Source organism: Danio rerio, chromosome 22 (genome assembly GCF_052040795.2).
Source record: "Danio rerio strain M-AB ecotype USA chromosome 22, GRCz13ab, whole genome shotgun sequence".
NCBI classification, from domain to species: domain Eukaryota; kingdom Metazoa; phylum Chordata; class Actinopteri; order Cypriniformes; family Danionidae; genus Danio; species Danio rerio.
Window position 1 is genome coordinate 28,482,692 of NC_141042.1, and position 17,668 is coordinate 28,500,359.

The 17,668-nt window shown below is 35.1% G+C and overlaps 1 protein-coding gene and 1 long non-coding RNA gene across 2 annotated transcripts; both read right to left on the minus strand.

Annotated features, from left to right (window-relative positions):
* Positions 1-5,194: 5,194 nt before the first annotated feature.
* Positions 5,195-10,482, minus strand: LOC137488950 (uncharacterized). Its single transcript, XR_015522095.1, has 5 exons — positions 10,420-10,482; positions 9,658-9,844; positions 7,532-7,690; positions 6,912-7,007; positions 5,195-6,176 (listed from the first exon to the last, which is right to left on the minus strand). It is a non-coding gene; the product is annotated as an uncharacterized LOC137488950 (long non-coding RNA).
* A 4,024-nt stretch (positions 10,483-14,506) lies between these two features.
* On the minus strand, positions 14,507-15,615 carry LOC147831601 (uncharacterized). Its single transcript, XM_087304834.1, has 4 exons — positions 15,591-15,615; positions 15,149-15,475; positions 14,905-15,045; positions 14,507-14,795 (listed from the first exon to the last, which is right to left on the minus strand). The coding sequence occupies exons 1-4, from the start codon at positions 15,613-15,615 to the stop codon at positions 14,623-14,625; spliced, it is 666 nt and encodes a 221-aa protein (XP_087160960.1). The 3' UTR covers positions 14,507-14,622.
* Between the last annotated feature and the right edge of the window lie 2,053 nt (positions 15,616-17,668).

Consider the following 17,668-nt stretch of genomic DNA (forward strand, 5'->3'; position numbering starts at 1 on the left):
GTAAATACCACATTTGAGGGTTGTAAATTAAAGTGAAGCTTTGTTCCTCTCTTGTTACCTGTAGTTAAAGGGTAAATACAACATTTGTTCCCCCCTTGTTCCCTTTAGTTTACAATGTAAAATCTTGAAGGCAGTGAAATAAATATACAAACACACAATATATTTCTTCTTTACTTTGTAACCTTTATTTTAATAAATAAGCATTTTAAAAGACTTCATATTAATCAAACATTGTCTTGTCTATCATTGCCTATACTCATTCATTTTCTCTTCGGCTTTGTCCTTTTGTTAATCTGGGGTCGCCACAGTGGAATAAACCACCATCTTATCCAGCATGTTTTACGCAGTGGATGCCCTTCCAACTGCAACCCATCTCTGGGAAACATCCATACACACCCACTCACACGCATTCACTACGGACAATTTAGTCTACCCAATTCACCTGTACCGCATGTCTTTGGACTGTGAGGGAAACCGGAGTACCCGGAGGAAACCCTACCGAACGCAGGGAGAACTCCATGCAGAAACCTTCTTGATGTGAGGAAACAGCACTACCTACTGTGCCACCGTGTTGCCACCCAGCTGCAACCCATCACTGGGAAACATCCATACACACTCATTCACACACATACACTACGGACAATTTTAGCTTACCCAATGTCACCACAAATTTTTGGACTTGTGGGAGCACCCGGAGGAAACCCACGCTAACATGGGGAGAACATGCAAACTCCACACAGAAATGCCAACTGACCCAGCCAAGGCTCGAACCAGTGACCTTCTTGCTGTGAGGCGATTGTGGGTAGCAACCCACTGCACCTGCCTATACTCAAACAGCAAAATAACACATTATTTCCTTCCCCCTTTTTTTCTGGCATCTCTTGCTTGGCTTCCTCTTCTGCTCTTCTCAGCTTCCACTGAGGACTCTGATGGTGAGTGGCTGATGAAATCCCATGGGTCTTGCTGCTCTGCATTTATATAAAATATATGAACAGACATAAAGGCTTTTAGTAAGCTATAGACATGTTTATTTTCCTGTTTAATGTGTGTGTAGTGGTTGTCCAACAATTTCACACACTAAACATTTACAGATACCATACAGACACTATACATTACTATCAAACAAAAGTACTATCATCAGATCATATGGGAGATTGTGATCATTTATAGTGATAATAATTAAAGCGCAGAGGGGAAAAGGCTTAAATATATGTGCATGCAGTATAGACTTTGAAGTAAAGATTATTTGCAGTTCAGTGTACATATTTAAATTCTGTGTCACTCATTAAATGGTAAGTAAATGTAACATTTGGGTTAACTACCCCTAAGGTTAGTTTTTGATTAAAGTACATGTCTTAACCCATCATTAGTCCTAAATAAAGTGAAAGATAACATAATATGGTTGATGTACTGTTATGGACCCTTTTTACATTTCAGCGCAGTGAATGGGAAAGTACAACACATTTTTTTACAACCTTCTTTGCTCAAACTTTACGATGGTGTTGTCTCGACAATTAGAAAAATAAAAAAATAGTGTGAAACTGATAACGCCAGCAAGAAGAGAGAATAACTTCTAATTTACTCATGACCATAGACACTGTTTGAAACACCTCGCACATGTTATCATATTATATAATACATACGTAAATACAAATAAATGTTATTTTATAAAAAAATCATATAAAAAACTCAAGGATTTTAGATCCTGATGATCGTTAAACGCGTCATAACAGTGTTGTGAAAAGGGTGTAATTGTTAAAAATAGGTACAAACATCAGATAGAAACAAAAACCTAAACAAACACTTCTATGTACGTTACATAACGTCATAAAAATACTTGTTTTATTTACCTCGCGCTGCCGTCCTTGTACTGCCGTGAACAGGAAATTCTGGGAATGGAGGACGAAGAGTTGAATCGATTCGTCTTCAACAAACCGATCAGTGTGACATCAAAACATCGCGAGAACAACAGACAGCTCCGTGTGCATTTGAATCCATCTCGCGATATTGTATCACTGCAGGTACGTGCCTACTGATTCGTTGATACAAACGAGTTGTGAATCAAGAAGCCTCTAAAGATCCGAATCAAACTGCAGCAGCACGCCACGAGGTTTTGCTCAGACTTTTGGGACGTTTGGATTTGCTCCGTCTTGTCACCATGTAACACATGTGAGTAAATCGTTGTTAGTAAATAAGGCTATTGTTACGATTAGAAATTGTGCATTAACCAGATTATATTTATTTTGTTTCATTTGTTTTTAGCGTAACATTAACGTTAGTTCATGGCCGAATCTAAACGGCCAGCAGCGAATATTTACCAATGTTTACTGTCGTTTACTTTGCACATCTTAGAGATGTTGCCAAAGTTCCTATGGATTTAGTTTCTTCATGTCATTCCAGACAGACTGGATGATGAGCAGGTCAGATCTCTGTGGCTGTTGTCATACTGACTGTGCAGACGATTTTCTCCCTGTATACGTTAATTACAGCAAAGTTAATGACAAAATTAATGTTTGGAAATGTAAATTGATATTTTCTGTAGCATGCCAGTTTGATATATCAATACCCCCCCCCCCCCCCCCATTACTAGTAACGTTTGCCTAGGACTTTAGCACAGTAGCCTACTATTTAAGCCTTTTCCCCTCTGCGCTTTAATTATTACCCTTTAACTACAGGTAACAAGAGAGGAACAAAGCTTCACTTTAATTTACAACCCTCAAATGTGGTATTTACCCTGTAAGTACAGGGAACAAGGGGGTAACAAGGGAGGAACAAAGCTTCACTTTAATTTACAACCCTCAAATGTGGTATTTACCCTGTAAGTACAGGTAACAAGGGAGGAACAAAGCTTCACTTTAATTTACAACCCTCAAATGTGGTATTTACCCTGTAAGTACAGGGAACAAGGAAGGAACAAAGCTTCACTTTAATTTACAACCCTCAAATGTGGTATTTACCCTGTAAGTACAGGGAACAAGGGGGTAACAAGGGAGGAACAAAGCTTCACTTTAATTTACAACCCTCAAATGTGGTATTTACCCTGTAAGTACAAGGAACAAGGGAGGAACAAAGCTTCACTTTAATTTACAACCCTCAAATGTGGTATTTACCCTGTAAGTACAGGGAACAAGGGAGGAACAAAGCTTCATTTTAATTTACAACCCTCAAATGTGGTATTTACCCTACAGGGAACAATGGAGGAACAAAGCTTCACTTTAATTTACAACCCTCAAATGTGGTATTTACCCTGTAAGTACAGGGAACAAGGGAGGAACAAAGCTTCACTTTAATTTACAACCCTCAAATGTGGTATTTACCCTGTAAGTACAGGGAACAAGGGAGGAACAAAGCTTCACTTTAATTTACAACCCTCAAATGTGGTATTTACCCTGTAAGTACAGGGAACAAGGGGGTAACAAGGGAGGAACAAAGCTTCACTTTAATTTACAACCCTCAAATGTGGTATTTACCCTGTAAGTACAGGGAACAAGGGAGGAACAAAGCTTCACTTTAATTTACAACCCTCAAATGTGGTTTTTACCCTGTAAGTACAGGTAACAAGGGAGGAACAAAGCTTCACTTTAATTTACAACCCTCAAATGTGGTATTTACCCTGTAAGTACAGGGAACAAGGAGGGAACAAATACTGTATTTACCCTTTAACTACAGGGAACAAAGAGGGAAGAAGCTGAACTTTAACATACTAGTGTATACTTGAACACTAAGAACAGAGTAAACTACAGCAGCAGTTTTTATTGATTGAAGACCACATTACTAGATTTTTCTATAAAGCATCAGCTATACATTTACTGAAATGCAACAGTTAGCCCCCCTGTGCAACAGCAGTAAAGATGCGAGCCTGTTTTAATCTGCATTGAACCCTGACAGTAGGTCTATGTCATGCAAAGTTATTTGTTGATAGTGAGTTATGGAGACATTGATGGCTTTGGTGAGATCGACGAGTAAACATAAGGTAAGTAGTGTATGGAAATATATTTTATATTGAATTGCAGATTTAAAATACATACAGTATACAATAAGGGTTCATAATTTCACAGGTTGTAAACCTTTTATTCATTAAACACCCCAAATAAAACCCAAGCACTGAATAAGAGTACTAATGTACTCATGCAGGTGCATATACAGTACATTTGCAGATAGCAATAGGTTGTCACCATCCTTGCATAATTCTTTATATGTATACAATACTTGAAGAAATGTACATCGTAAACTTATATCGTGATGGATATCTTATTGTTACTCCCCTTTTACGCAAACATTATGGTTAGTTCTTTTGCAATTTAAAGAAAAGTACAACGTTATTTCACTGTACTTACGCGGTACCTTTCATGCTGAATATCTGGTTGTTACCCCCTTATTACCCAAGCATTACAGTTTGTTCCCTTATACTTACGTAAACGTTATTTATACTTACACTATAGGTACAGAAAAGTACACCGTTATTTCACTGTACTTACGCGGTAATTTTCGTGATGAACATCTGGTTGTTACCCCCTTTTTACCCAAGCATTACGGTTTGTTCCCTTATACCTACACATACGTTCATTATACTTACACAGTACGTACACTGTGAAAAAAAAAAGTTGAATAAACTTAAAATAATAAGGCAACCGATCACACACAGCTTTTTGAGTTAACTAAGTCGACTTAAAATATTTTGTTGAATTCCTTGTTTAACCAACAACATATTTTTGTTTGCTGAACAAATATTATCATGTTTACTCAACAAGATCTTTTGTTTGCTGAACAAAAATTTTCACGTTTATTCAACAAGATCTTTTGTTTACTGAACAAAAATGATCATGTTTACTCAACAAGATCTTTTGTTTGCTGAACAAAAATTTTCACGTTTATTCAACAAGATCTTTTGTTTACTGAACAAAAATGATCATGTTTACTCAACAGGATCTTTTGTTTGCTGAACAAAAATTTTCACGTTTATTCAACAAGATCTTTTGTTTACTGAACAAAAATGATCATGTTTACTCAACAAGATCTTTTGTTTGCTGAACAAAAATTTTCACATTTATTCAACAAGATCTTTTGTTTACTGAACAAAAATGATCATGTTTACCCAACAAGATTTTTTTAGTTTACTGAACAAAATAAAACAAACTGATTCATTATGCATTTACTATTAATTTTTAGGATTCAAATTAAATACACAAGAATAGTCAATTCACTTTTTTTATTTTTAACTGTGTTCAAATCACAATCCAAAACATTTGCATACAAAATCAGCATTTGACATTAGCCGTGTTCAGCATTGGGCTAGTTTGTACACAACTAGTACTGAATGTTTCCAGATTTGAAAAGATTGTACACTGCCTCAACATAAAATAACTGGCAACCTTACTAAAACCAAGCTATTAGTGTGTCCAAACACTCAAACCAGGTGAATCTACAATCATCTAATCAGAGTAAACCCTAAAAGCCACTCCATTCAAACAGTCTTTAAAGTGTACTGCACTTTTGTCAACAAAGTACATCAAGTCCAAAAACAGACCTCAAAACATTCAAACAGTGGCACAGTAGGAAGTGCTTTCGCCTCCCACCAAGGTTGCTGGTTCGAGTCTCAGCTGGGTCAGTTGCCGTTACTGTGTGGAGTTTGAATGTTCTCCCTGCGTTCACGTGGGTTTCCTTTGGGTTCTCTGGTTTCCCCCACAGTCCAAAGACGTGTGGCACAGGTGAATTGGGTAGGCTAAAACTGTCCATAGTGTATGTGTGAATGAGTGTGTATGGATGTTTTCCAGAGATGGGTTGCAGCCGGAAGGGCATCCGCTGCGTAAAACAAGTTCATTGCGCTGTGGCGACCCCAGATTAATAAAGGGACTAAGCCGAAAAGAAAATGAATGAATGAATGAACTGAACTCTCGCAGATCATGTGCCACCAACCTCCATAAAACATGCTGAATCACTTAAAAATTATATTTGAGTTCTTTTGGGTGTTCCATATTCAGTCTATACAAGAGGCTGAACAAGTAAGCGAAGGCTGCAGGCAGATGTGTGATATCCTGAAGTACTATGGCCTCCTCCAAGATTTTAGCGAGGTTCATCACATATTGCAGGGATGCAGAAGTGCCATTATCATCTTCCACCACAGTGAAGATTCCAATCCTTTAATCTCTGGTGCTGTGGTCTTCAGGGTCCGTGTCCTTATAGGAGATTAAGTAATGGAAAAATTAATTGATGTGTAATATTAATTACTACTTATTAATGTTATTACTATTATGCAAAGAAAATAAAAACATGTAATACTTTCGTACATACAACCTGTAACACTTTGAATAGTCTATAATATATAATAATTGAACAATATATTGACAACTTTTTAATATTTAGCAATTTTTAAAACTTTTATTTTACATAAAATTGCAAAGATTTACTTTTATTTGATACAGTTTCAATTGTGAAAGTTGTTTATTGTCCTGTTTAGAATATAACTGAGCCTTTAATTGTCATTCATAAGGGATTTATAAAGCATAAATAGTCCTCACTTTAGATTAGGTCACAACTGGATGAAGTTAAGCTCATAAAGCATATACTAACATACAAAGTAACTATTATTACATACCTTAATATTAGGATATTTAAATGTTAATTTGAATAGTTTATTAATCGTGTACTTAAGCATTCTGAACGATCTTAAAAACACCAAGTATTCTTAAATAACTGGTTTGTAAATAATGCAATACTTAAATTAGTAATACAAATGAATCATTAAAGTTAAAAAAATACAATCATTGAGCACTTCATGTAGAGTTATGCTTAACAGAAAATAAATTAACTATTCGCTAATACTAAATAAATTATTTATAGCGTGCAGCTATTATAAGTGTTACCAAGCAGACTAATAAATGTAGAATAGGGTATGAAAATGGGTAACTTACCAGACATATCTTGAGAAAGCAAGCAGAATTTTTACGAAGAAAAATTGGCAATCCCTCAAGAGCTGCTCTTTCTCGATCGGTGACAATATCAGTGACCTAAAGGAAAGTCATTTACAAAGGGTGTTTTACAATCTTATTGTTTTGTAAGTAAAAATGTACTTAGTACATTTAAATGAGCATAGTATTTTATTCATGCTGTTGAAAAAACACATGGCTTTATTTTTAAAAAAGAATTTTGTGGTTTCCATACAATGGAATTTGATAATGGTTGTGTTGGCAAATTTAGAAAAATTTTTAGTTTCATGTGACAATTACTTTGAGTTAAAAACTACAGCTATTATTTTCTATTTTCCTCTTTGAATGTATTCATTTGAAATGGTCACTCAAAACAAGTGAAACATCTGTTATTTATCTTACTTCCATCTCACAATCAAAACACAACTTGACACAATTAAAATTAATGCAAAAGGGCTGGACAATTAAATTGTTGCAATCACGTTTTATTGGACTGTATTACCTGAGCAAGAAATTCATGCTTTTGTGTTTGACAGGACAAAATATGTTGCACATGTTAAAAACATCAGACGGGTGTATAAGAAAAAAAAAATCTTAATGAGTACCTGCTCATCCATCTTGTTTAAAGTTGTATCCATCTCTGGACCCATTGAATCCCTTCTTTTTCTGTAGAGTTTCAGGAGAGGTGCTGTATATTTATCAAGTCACTCGATTAACTGTCTCAGGAGATCTACATTACAGATCTGAGAAAACTCTTTGCAGATCTACAATATACAAAAAAAAAACATACATATTAATATTTACACATAATATATATATATATATATATATATATATATATATATATATATATATATATATATATATATATATATATATATATGTAACATATTGTAACCTGCATTCTGGAGATAAACATTCCATTTAACATTCCAGAAAACAATCTGGGTGAATCGCCAGAAAAATAAAATCACTTGGCGACGAAAAGTCTGGCTTTGTAATCCATGGTGACATGTTAACAAGTCTGGGAGACTTCACAGAACCACTCTCTGCCTACTTCAAAAGAACATGACAGATAAGATAAGAAAGAAAAAAAAAAACTCTTTAGTCAACGTTCTGCTTACAGACAAGACATTCCTCAAAATTAAACAAAGACATTTAGAACCCAAATCTCTTGTTTAATTTCATTTAACTTTTGTAATGTGTACAATCCCTGATATAGACTATACACATTCGTACTTTCAGGCCTTTTTAAAAGCATCAATGATGTAAGGATATGGGAACTATGTGAATGTACCTTTTAATGTTGGTGTACTTGTAGAGTGTTTGGTGTCAATAGAATGCCCTCGACATTTTATAACACATGATGCATAGATCGAGACCATAACTCGCATTGCTTTATTCTTTAAAGCCCTGTATTAAATGCCTGTCCGCATGCTTTAGGCGGGCGCTCAAATTTGCATACGCGCAGCCCAGAGACAAAGGAAGGTTCGCGCGCAAACTTTCCCCTGAAATCATTGGTCAGAATGCTGTACGGGTTGTCACGTGACCCGCAGGTATAAGCACACTTCCTCCCAAACATCTGGGCAGAAAGAGAACGTCCCAAAAAGGAACATCATTGACGGTGGTCCCTTTAAGGGCCACACGGCTCTTCACAGCCGCATGGACTTTCCCGCCACGTTTTCTTTATTTTCCGGCAAAGTAAGTTTCAGTTTAAAGTTTGCGATCGTGTTCGTCCGAACTGCATTACAAACTCCACGCATCAAAGGACATCAAGAGTAGTTTTCATCACGACGGAAGAGAGACGCATAAAAGAGACCTCCAGACATGAAAAACCAGGTGATTTTAGTTATGCGATTAAGCTGTGCCCCTTTTATCAAAAAGGTGTTTTTTATAACCTTGGTGGTCCGTAATGGTGCGTGTGGAACTGAAAGTTTTGTCACTCTTTTATCTGAAATCTCTATCTCCTAGCTTTACTATTTCTCTTTGCTGTTACACGTTCTATAGACCCGATATCTCCGCGTGGTTTACCTTTGTTTTGTGTTTAATGTATGTTTGTGCGTTTGTTTGTTCATTACGTCTGACTAGTCAATAAATTCCATTTATAATCAAATGAATTGTATTGTTTGCCTCACGAGAAAATGTCACTGTTGTTTAAACAATAAGTTGTTTAAAACTTTTGAATGATTAATCTACTTCACAAGAAGTAGCAATTAAATTCCCTTTTTCTAAATGAATAGATTACCGTGTCCGCTCGGAAGAGCGGCGGCTCTGCTTGTGTTCGTTTGGTCAAATTAACCTTAAATTGATCCGGAATATTAATTATTAATAATAATTCGTTATTGTTGATAAGTAATATTCATAATCTGGGAATCCGCTCGGTCGCGCGAGCATGATCATTTACAATCATATGTTTGTTTGACCAAACTGACTGAAGCTTAAGCCGGAATATTAATAATTAAGAATAAACCGTTATTGTTGATTATTAATATTCATAAAATGAGCTAATTTCATGTTACATATATATATATATATATATATATATATATATATATATATATATATATATATATATATATATATATATATTTGTAAATGTAAATATTTAAATGTTCAAATGCTGAATACAGATGTATTTTGAATTACCTATAATAATAATGTTGTTTGTTATTTTTAGCATTATCATTACTACCTTGAATGAAACTTAAGCAATTGCAATATAGTGACTTACCTCTTCCTTAAAGTCCAGGTTATCTCTCTAATTTCTTCCTGGCTAAATCTCAACAACTTCTTTTGGGCAAAGAGAAAAGGTTTCTTGCATCTGCTGGTGAATGACCGTCAAATTTCACTGATGATAGCAAGTCTCACCTCCTCAAGGAAATCTTGCATTGAATTATGTCATTGTCAATATTTCAGTCCTTTTGAGCAAAAAGAAAGAAAAATATATATTTAGCCCTTTATATTTTTTATGTAAATAAAAGCTAGCTGACTGTTAAAGCAAGTTGGTCTGAATATGATAGACATTTAGTCGAGCTAATATACAAGCAAATCAAGCATTGAATTACATGAAAATCACACGATTTTCACACAAATTACACAGTTAAACACGTCACCGTTTGTTCCACTGGCTCTGGTTCGAAGGGAAAAAAGGTTATGATGTGTGCAATGCTGACAGCAATCTAGATAAACAGGACATAATGTTATATTCGTTTTAGCAAGGAAATTTGACTTGGATACCTGATCTGGTATGTTATATGATACTCATTGTATTAATCGTGAGTTATTAAAGCAAATGACTCGATTGAAATCGCTATTTGTTTCAAATACATTCACTCAAAACTTTTATTGATGTAAATAGCCAAAACCAAGTGCATGAAACAAGTAACTCACGGCTAAATTATAACAAATAGTTCCGTATTAGGATACACGCGCACATCAAAGCCAACATATCAAATAATATAACGTTAGATGACAACAAAAAAGACATACATACCTATGATTTAGTGATGTGACGTTGTGCGCCGAGGCTTCGAAGCATGTATCAAAAAAACGATACATCTCGCAGTGAAGCAGTGTACCGGAGCTTGATTCGTTTTGCCATCATCATGTGATCAGTGACGTCCGAAGCTTCATTTTCGCCTTTACCCACGTGACTGCTTCGAATTTTGATTCAAATTTTTAAACACCCTCATAGTAAAGTGTATAGCTAGAGAATTGGCGTCTATTACATACATTTGTTTCAAAGCACTGCACCAGTCTCAAACACCAGTAATTAAACTAAACTACAATAGTATTTTTTAGTAAAAAGGTTTTGAACAATACTAAAGTGTATTAGCGTATTTTTTTATGACTATCTTTAAAGAAAACCACCGCATATCGTAGTATTGTATTTGACAGAGCATCTGGTGAATGCAACCCTGAAGCATCATTCATATAGCGTCCTCCTAGAGCACTCGCCTCCCAATCAGGAATCGCTGGTTCGATCCCTGCTTGGAGCGGGACTAATTGTATTATGATAAACTTTTGAATACCTTGGATTTTACTACAATCATCAGTTGTGTAATGTAATATATCTTGTGTAAAAACTACAGTAATTGAGTAATTTGTTTATATTGCTGTTTTTGTATTACTACATGAATGAGTTGGTCAGTTGTGAACATTTGACATTATGGCAACACAGTGCTTTCCCACACTTTCACCAGAAGAGGTCCTCATCGAGCTCTGATTTAGAAAGCTTCGAGTAACGAACCTTTTTCCGATACAATTGAGTCGAGTGCTTCACTGGTTTAGAAAGCTTCATTTCACCATCACTACTATGATTTAGCAGAAACGTCGTTGGCCTGCTCTTAACCGCTCTATCACGGTCTCTCACATCATTAATACACTGGTAAAATAGATCGGGCAGTCAGATGGGTAGCACATCGCACAAAAAAACATGTATACAATTATATACAATCGATTATGAAAACGATTGACACGTAGCTCCGCAGAAAGAAAGATGGTTCGTTTTGTCGCGCGCACGAGACAGGTACCCCCTGCAGTGAGCTATGGAAGTAAATTGCGCATGCGCCAGAAGCTTATAAGGCGCATACGCCAACAAGAAGGGCACGCATCAACGCAAAACTAAGAATTTTGTATTAGTTCAACGAAATATTTTAAGTTTTTCACATTGAAGCACCATATTTGTTGAACAAACTAACTATTATTTGTCAGCATTTCAAATGAAAATATTTAAATTCAGTTAACTTATTAATCTTTGTTCAGAGGACTTTTTGAAAGTTGGCGTTTTTACAGTGCACTTTATGACATGGCGCCTTACCCTGCTGGAAGTAGCATTCAGAAGATGGGTACACTGTGGTCCTAAACGGATGGACATGGTCAGCAACAATGCTCAGGTAGGCTGAGGTGTTGACAAAATGCTCAATTGGTACTTATGGGCCCAATGTGTGTCAAGAAAATTAGCCACACACCATTACACCACCACCAGCAGTCTGAACCGTTGATACAAGGCAGGATGGATCCATGCTTTCATATTGTTGATGCCAACTTCTGACCCTACCATCCGAATGTCACAGCAGAAATCGAGACTCATCAGACCAGGCAACATTATTCCAGTCTTCTATTGTCCAATTTGGTGATCCTTTGGTGATTCCATGTTCAAAGTCACTTAAATCCCCCTTCTTCCCCATTCTGATGCTCAGTTTTAACTGCAGCAGATCGTCTTGAACATATCTATAGGCCTATGCCTAAATGCATCGAGTTGCTGCCATGTGATTGGCTGATTAGAAATTTGTATTAACGAGCAGATGGGCATATGTACCTAATAAAGTGGTCGGTGTGTGCGTGTATTGTGTAAGTTTGCAGTAATACATCTCATATTTAAAGCATGAGTGTCATTGTTTATTTTTTATTTACTTCAGTTTTTATGAATCTTTTACACCCTGAGGAAAGAAGGAAACAAAAAAGGGTTTTGACAGAGATGACACAACTTTTTTTAATACCCCAAATAATTTTTTTTTTTTAATAATGTGAAGAACATTTTGACAGCCAAAGCAAATCACATCACATGACAGCCATTGATTAATGTTAAGATTTATATTGATAAAGGAATGCAATGCCTAGGCTGTTCTGTTTCCATTTGAGGTTATGACAACTGTGAGAACGGAAGTACATCAATGCATGAGGCTAGAGGAACATGTCTGCAGTGGTATAAGGTTAAACCCCCACTCTATATACAAAGGTAAGTGACCCTGTTTGTCACTGGTCGTGCCACAGATAGTGGAACATATCTATGGTTTCAGTTGAGCATTTCAGTTTAACCACTTGGTGCAGTAAGTCTGGCCTGGCACGGGTCACACTATAAGCATTTGTGCATCTATTTTCACATTATACCCTTACTTTACATACATGATGTCTATGTATGTCTGAGTGTGTATAAAAGAAAAAAATAAAACTTTTTAAATTAATTTTGATGTGGATATTACGACAGTACATGTATTTTTATTTAATTTATATTTTATATGTTTTAATTGATGTCATTTTAAGGTGTTTGTCACGAGTTTACTTCTCAGGAATACAGATCACTACGAAGAGATTCAAATCCAGGTCTTTAATGATTATCTTTTTTTAAAAAAATCGATACAAGAGACAATCACACACATAACAATGCTGAAAAAACATGCAATTGACCTTACACTAGACAATCAATTAATGAATCTGAGGGAATTAAATGCATAATGGACTGATATCAGGTAATAACAGGTAAAACAAAAAAACAGAAGTGCATATAAATAAACAGATGTGCAGGTAAACAATGTTAAAAAAAACACTTAACCAAGATGACATGTGACAAAACCCTCAGATCATTAGCTTCAAAATGATTTGATCTGTTCAATCTGCAATACAATTTAACATTCCTAAATTAAACTAAAATGTTTTGTGACTATTTCTCATTTATGATCATCAACATGCATCATTTGCATCAATGACATACATTTTTATCATTTTTTATATTAGTTATTATACTACATCCATTGAAACTTTGGAAGAACATACAGAATTATTCCCAAGGACTTTTTTTTTGAATACTTTGTAACAGTTCTTGTTTTTGAGTGACATCCATAATGTGATTTACTGAATCAATTTCACCCACAACATACATTTTAAACAAAATACTGAGTAAAAAAAAATAATAATTGTGATTAACAGAGTATATCCAAAAACAAAAATGTACTCGCATTTAAAAAGCTGCATGCCATTTATTACTTGCGCAACTGTCTCCTGCTCGCAAAACTTGAAAACAAAGGTGACAATGACAAAAGACTGAACCATTAAACAAACTATTAACTATCAATTTGCAGATTAAAAAATAACAGTATGGTCATTAAACCAATGTATCGATACAGTTCATAAAAGCATTACATAAACACAATCTAACATAAAAAGTAATAAAACACATGATTATCTTGTGTAACAGCACAAATTAGAAAACAGACTGAAGAGGATTCAGTCTGAAGATTTATAAGCAAATTTTCAATTCTATGAAATAATTTTGTATCAAGACAGAAAAATAAAATGTTGAATGGTTAAAAGGAAATATCAACAATTGCTTTAATCAATTAACAATAGCTGACAATAGCATATTTCTAAAGGATACTATAGCAAAAAATGAGAACTATAACTTATAAACGGAACTTGTAAACAAAATGTGCTTGAGCATGGGATTTTGATGATGCCACAGACCCCAAATTGTAGGTAAAAACCTTTTTCTGTTTTTTTCCACTGTTACATTTATAAACCTACATAATTAATTATGAATCTGAGGATTTTTATCTAGATTTCAGACAGAACGAAATAGCAACCCGATCTTATATTAATCAAATTAATATAAATTAATTAGTTTAATTATCTAAATAATGTTTGACTTGTTAGATTTTGGAGTGTTTAGCTGCCAAACAGTTTGTTCTTGGCATAAAAATAAAAGGGGGGGGGGGGGGGAGGAGGAAAAGTTATAGATGTACTGTACATCAAGAGAAAATGAACAAATAACATGAGATCAGTCCTACTTTTGCATTCATGATTTCGGCAGGTTTAGAGCAGCGTATGTGGTGTTGATTTGGCTGGAGCGCATTTTTTTTTTTTTTACAAAACTTGGAAAAGTCCATTGTGGCATACAGAAAGAGCAATATTAACATTTTTAGCTGGAGTTGAACACATCTAAAGTAAAAAGAATATTACAGTATTCTCTATATTCTACCCGTGTTTGATCTGGGTCCTGTTGTTCTATTATTTCCGTCTGTGGTAGATCAGTCCTGAATTTTGATTGTTCTTCTGAACTTCTGTTTCCAACAACAAAACACTTTACTAGTCCTGAAATTGGAACAGTGAATTCAGATTTATTTTTATATATTTATTTTAATATATACGTCACAATAATGGCAAAATAACAATGATAAAGTCTGAATTTTAAAAAACTCACCGACCACCACCAGAACCACAAACCCATTCATCACACCAGATATAAAGAAAAATGTCTGCCAATTTGTCAGATTCTGCATAGTACAATTAGAATTCTGCTCACACTCTGTGTTATTGTGACACTCACTTAATTTAGTTGGTTCTGAAAAAGAAAGTGTGTATAATGGCTAATGATAAAATACATGTATGTCACGCATAGTAACAATTCCACAAGTATTAATTACCGAATAATCAACTTAACTCACCAATGATGTATAATCTGGTGCTGTTGCTGAATTTTGGCAGTATATCTGTGGTCATACAGTAATAAACTCCTAATTCATCAGCAGTGACATTATTAATAACCAGACGATGTTTAAACTGCACTGAATATTTACTTCGTAATGATCTACTTGAGTAAAAAGGTGATGCTGGTGGTGGGAATGATCGTAGAATCACTGTTGGAGGATCTGGAGTTTTCAGTATAATCCAGTTAACCTCATTTTCATCAAGATCACAATTTATAGTCACATTATTTGATCCCAAATCAGTTAGTAGATCTGACACTGCTGCTTCACAGCAAATTAAAACATCTAAGTGACATGAAAAATAAATTCAAATTAGAATTACACACATTGAACAATTCTATGGAGAATAACATTAACAATATATGACAAATTACATGTGAACACAATGTAATAAACTCACAGAGTTGCAATTGAAGAATCTTCATAGTGATGCAGTGAACAAAACAGATAAATATAATGAATCTCCCTCTACAAGTCCAGAAGCTCGAAGCAAAGAAAAAAACTTCCACATCAAAGGAAGTCAAGTTAGCTCTCACCACACTGTGCACACTTTCTTTCAACACATGCCCCACCATCATAAAATTACATTGTTTATCAACTTACATGTTTATTTTGTTTTATACTAACTGTTTCATACATATTTGTGACGCTAGACAACAAAACAAAATAAGAAACAGAATACCTTCACAGGACATGATCTATTCTAATGATTTTGGCATAAAAGAAAAATCGATCAGTTTGCATCACTATGGTGGTGTTTTTATATTCTTATTGCAAAGCAGTTGTCAAATAACCTTACATTAAATTTTAAACATTGTGGAATATTTGTACTGGAATATTACTGAATATAAATTAACTATATAAACTAAATAAATTATATATACGCTGAGGCTTGAGGCTTGTAATTTTCATTAAAAAAATGATGTGGTCATAAAAACACTGTAAAAAATTATTTCCATGATTTGTTATCACAACGTATTTTCTTTTGTCAAGTCAACTAGATTCACTAAAGTAGTTGAGACAACAAAAGATTTTAAGTTTAGGTTGATTAAAATAATAGCATGGTGGTAACTCACTGATTTGACATTAAAAAGTTAGTTGATTCAACTAATAGATAGTTCACTTGACTCCCGAGTCTTCGTTTACCCTGCGCATGTGCACAATGCTCCAGGGTCAACACAGAAGACATTTGAACCACGAGAAGGCGCCATTTTCTCCCCTTCAGAAGTGAGCAAGTTTTATAGTAAGTCCTTTTAAAAATCAACGTTTTTATGGTCTGGGTTGTCTTAGAGTAATTTGAAGTATTGCAGAAGAAGTTAGCAGTTGGCAAAAATTGAACTTTATTATAATTTTGCCTCAAAATGTGGATGAAAAAAGTCATTAATGCCCTCTGTCACCTGTTCCTTTGAGCATAACGTTAATGTAGACCAGGGGTGTCAAACTCAATTCCTAGTGTTGGGGTACTCAAACTTGGACTCGGACTCGAGTCCGGACTCGAGTCCAGTTTTGATTGGACTCGGACTTGTCACGGACTTGGGTAAACTTTTACTCGGACTTGACTCGGACTTGGACATTTTGGACTCGGAAAATATCACGAGTCCAGTCGAGTCCACATCATTCACAACACAAATTAAGATATTAAAAATGAATAAATAACAGCATGAAACTATAACAAGAATTTAGCGAACTCTCTGGCTGCATGCCAGCATTTATTTACGGCACCGCACCGGACCTGCAGGTAGCAGCAGCAGCACGTCATCACCTTAAACGTGTAACCAGAAATAGCCATAATCGCACAATGTGTGGCAGGTCTAGGACTATAATGTCTTCAAAATCAGCAATAATTTGTCTTCTACCGACATGTTGAAAGAAAACAAAGGAAGGTAAAAGTTTATTTACTTGAATTGTATATTCATATCGTAGGGATGATGTTAATACATACTGACGATATTGTTTTGTTGTTTATATTGTTGTCAATATATCCGCAAATAACTGCCAGAGTCAAAGTTTCACGCTTTGGCTCTGAGCCAGAGAAAGATGCATTTAGCACTTGATTTAGGCCAGGGCTTCTCAAATCCGGACTCCGTAATATTAAGTTTCCTGTGTGACTCTTGTAATGACATCCCCGCAATCATCCCGTTTCATTTTCCAATACTTCCCCCTTATGTTTAATCCTTCTATGAAAAGTGAAAGTACCGTCAACACAGCCGAACTCAAATGTAATAGAACTGCAAGAGCTGTTCAAGAGAATTGTGCTTTTCGGTTTATTTTTGCTTGATAACGCGTTAAAATGAATATAAAAACATCTGCATTCTCTTTCTTTCCATTAAAGCTGTGCGTCGATCGTCACAACTTCTAAATCAGTGTAGCCTCCATGCTGACTGACGGACACCTTCCGTAGCCTATAATAAAGTCATCCCAGATCAGCTTCTGATTTTGTGGGTAGGGTTAGGAGAGTATAAAGAGTGTGTAAAATTA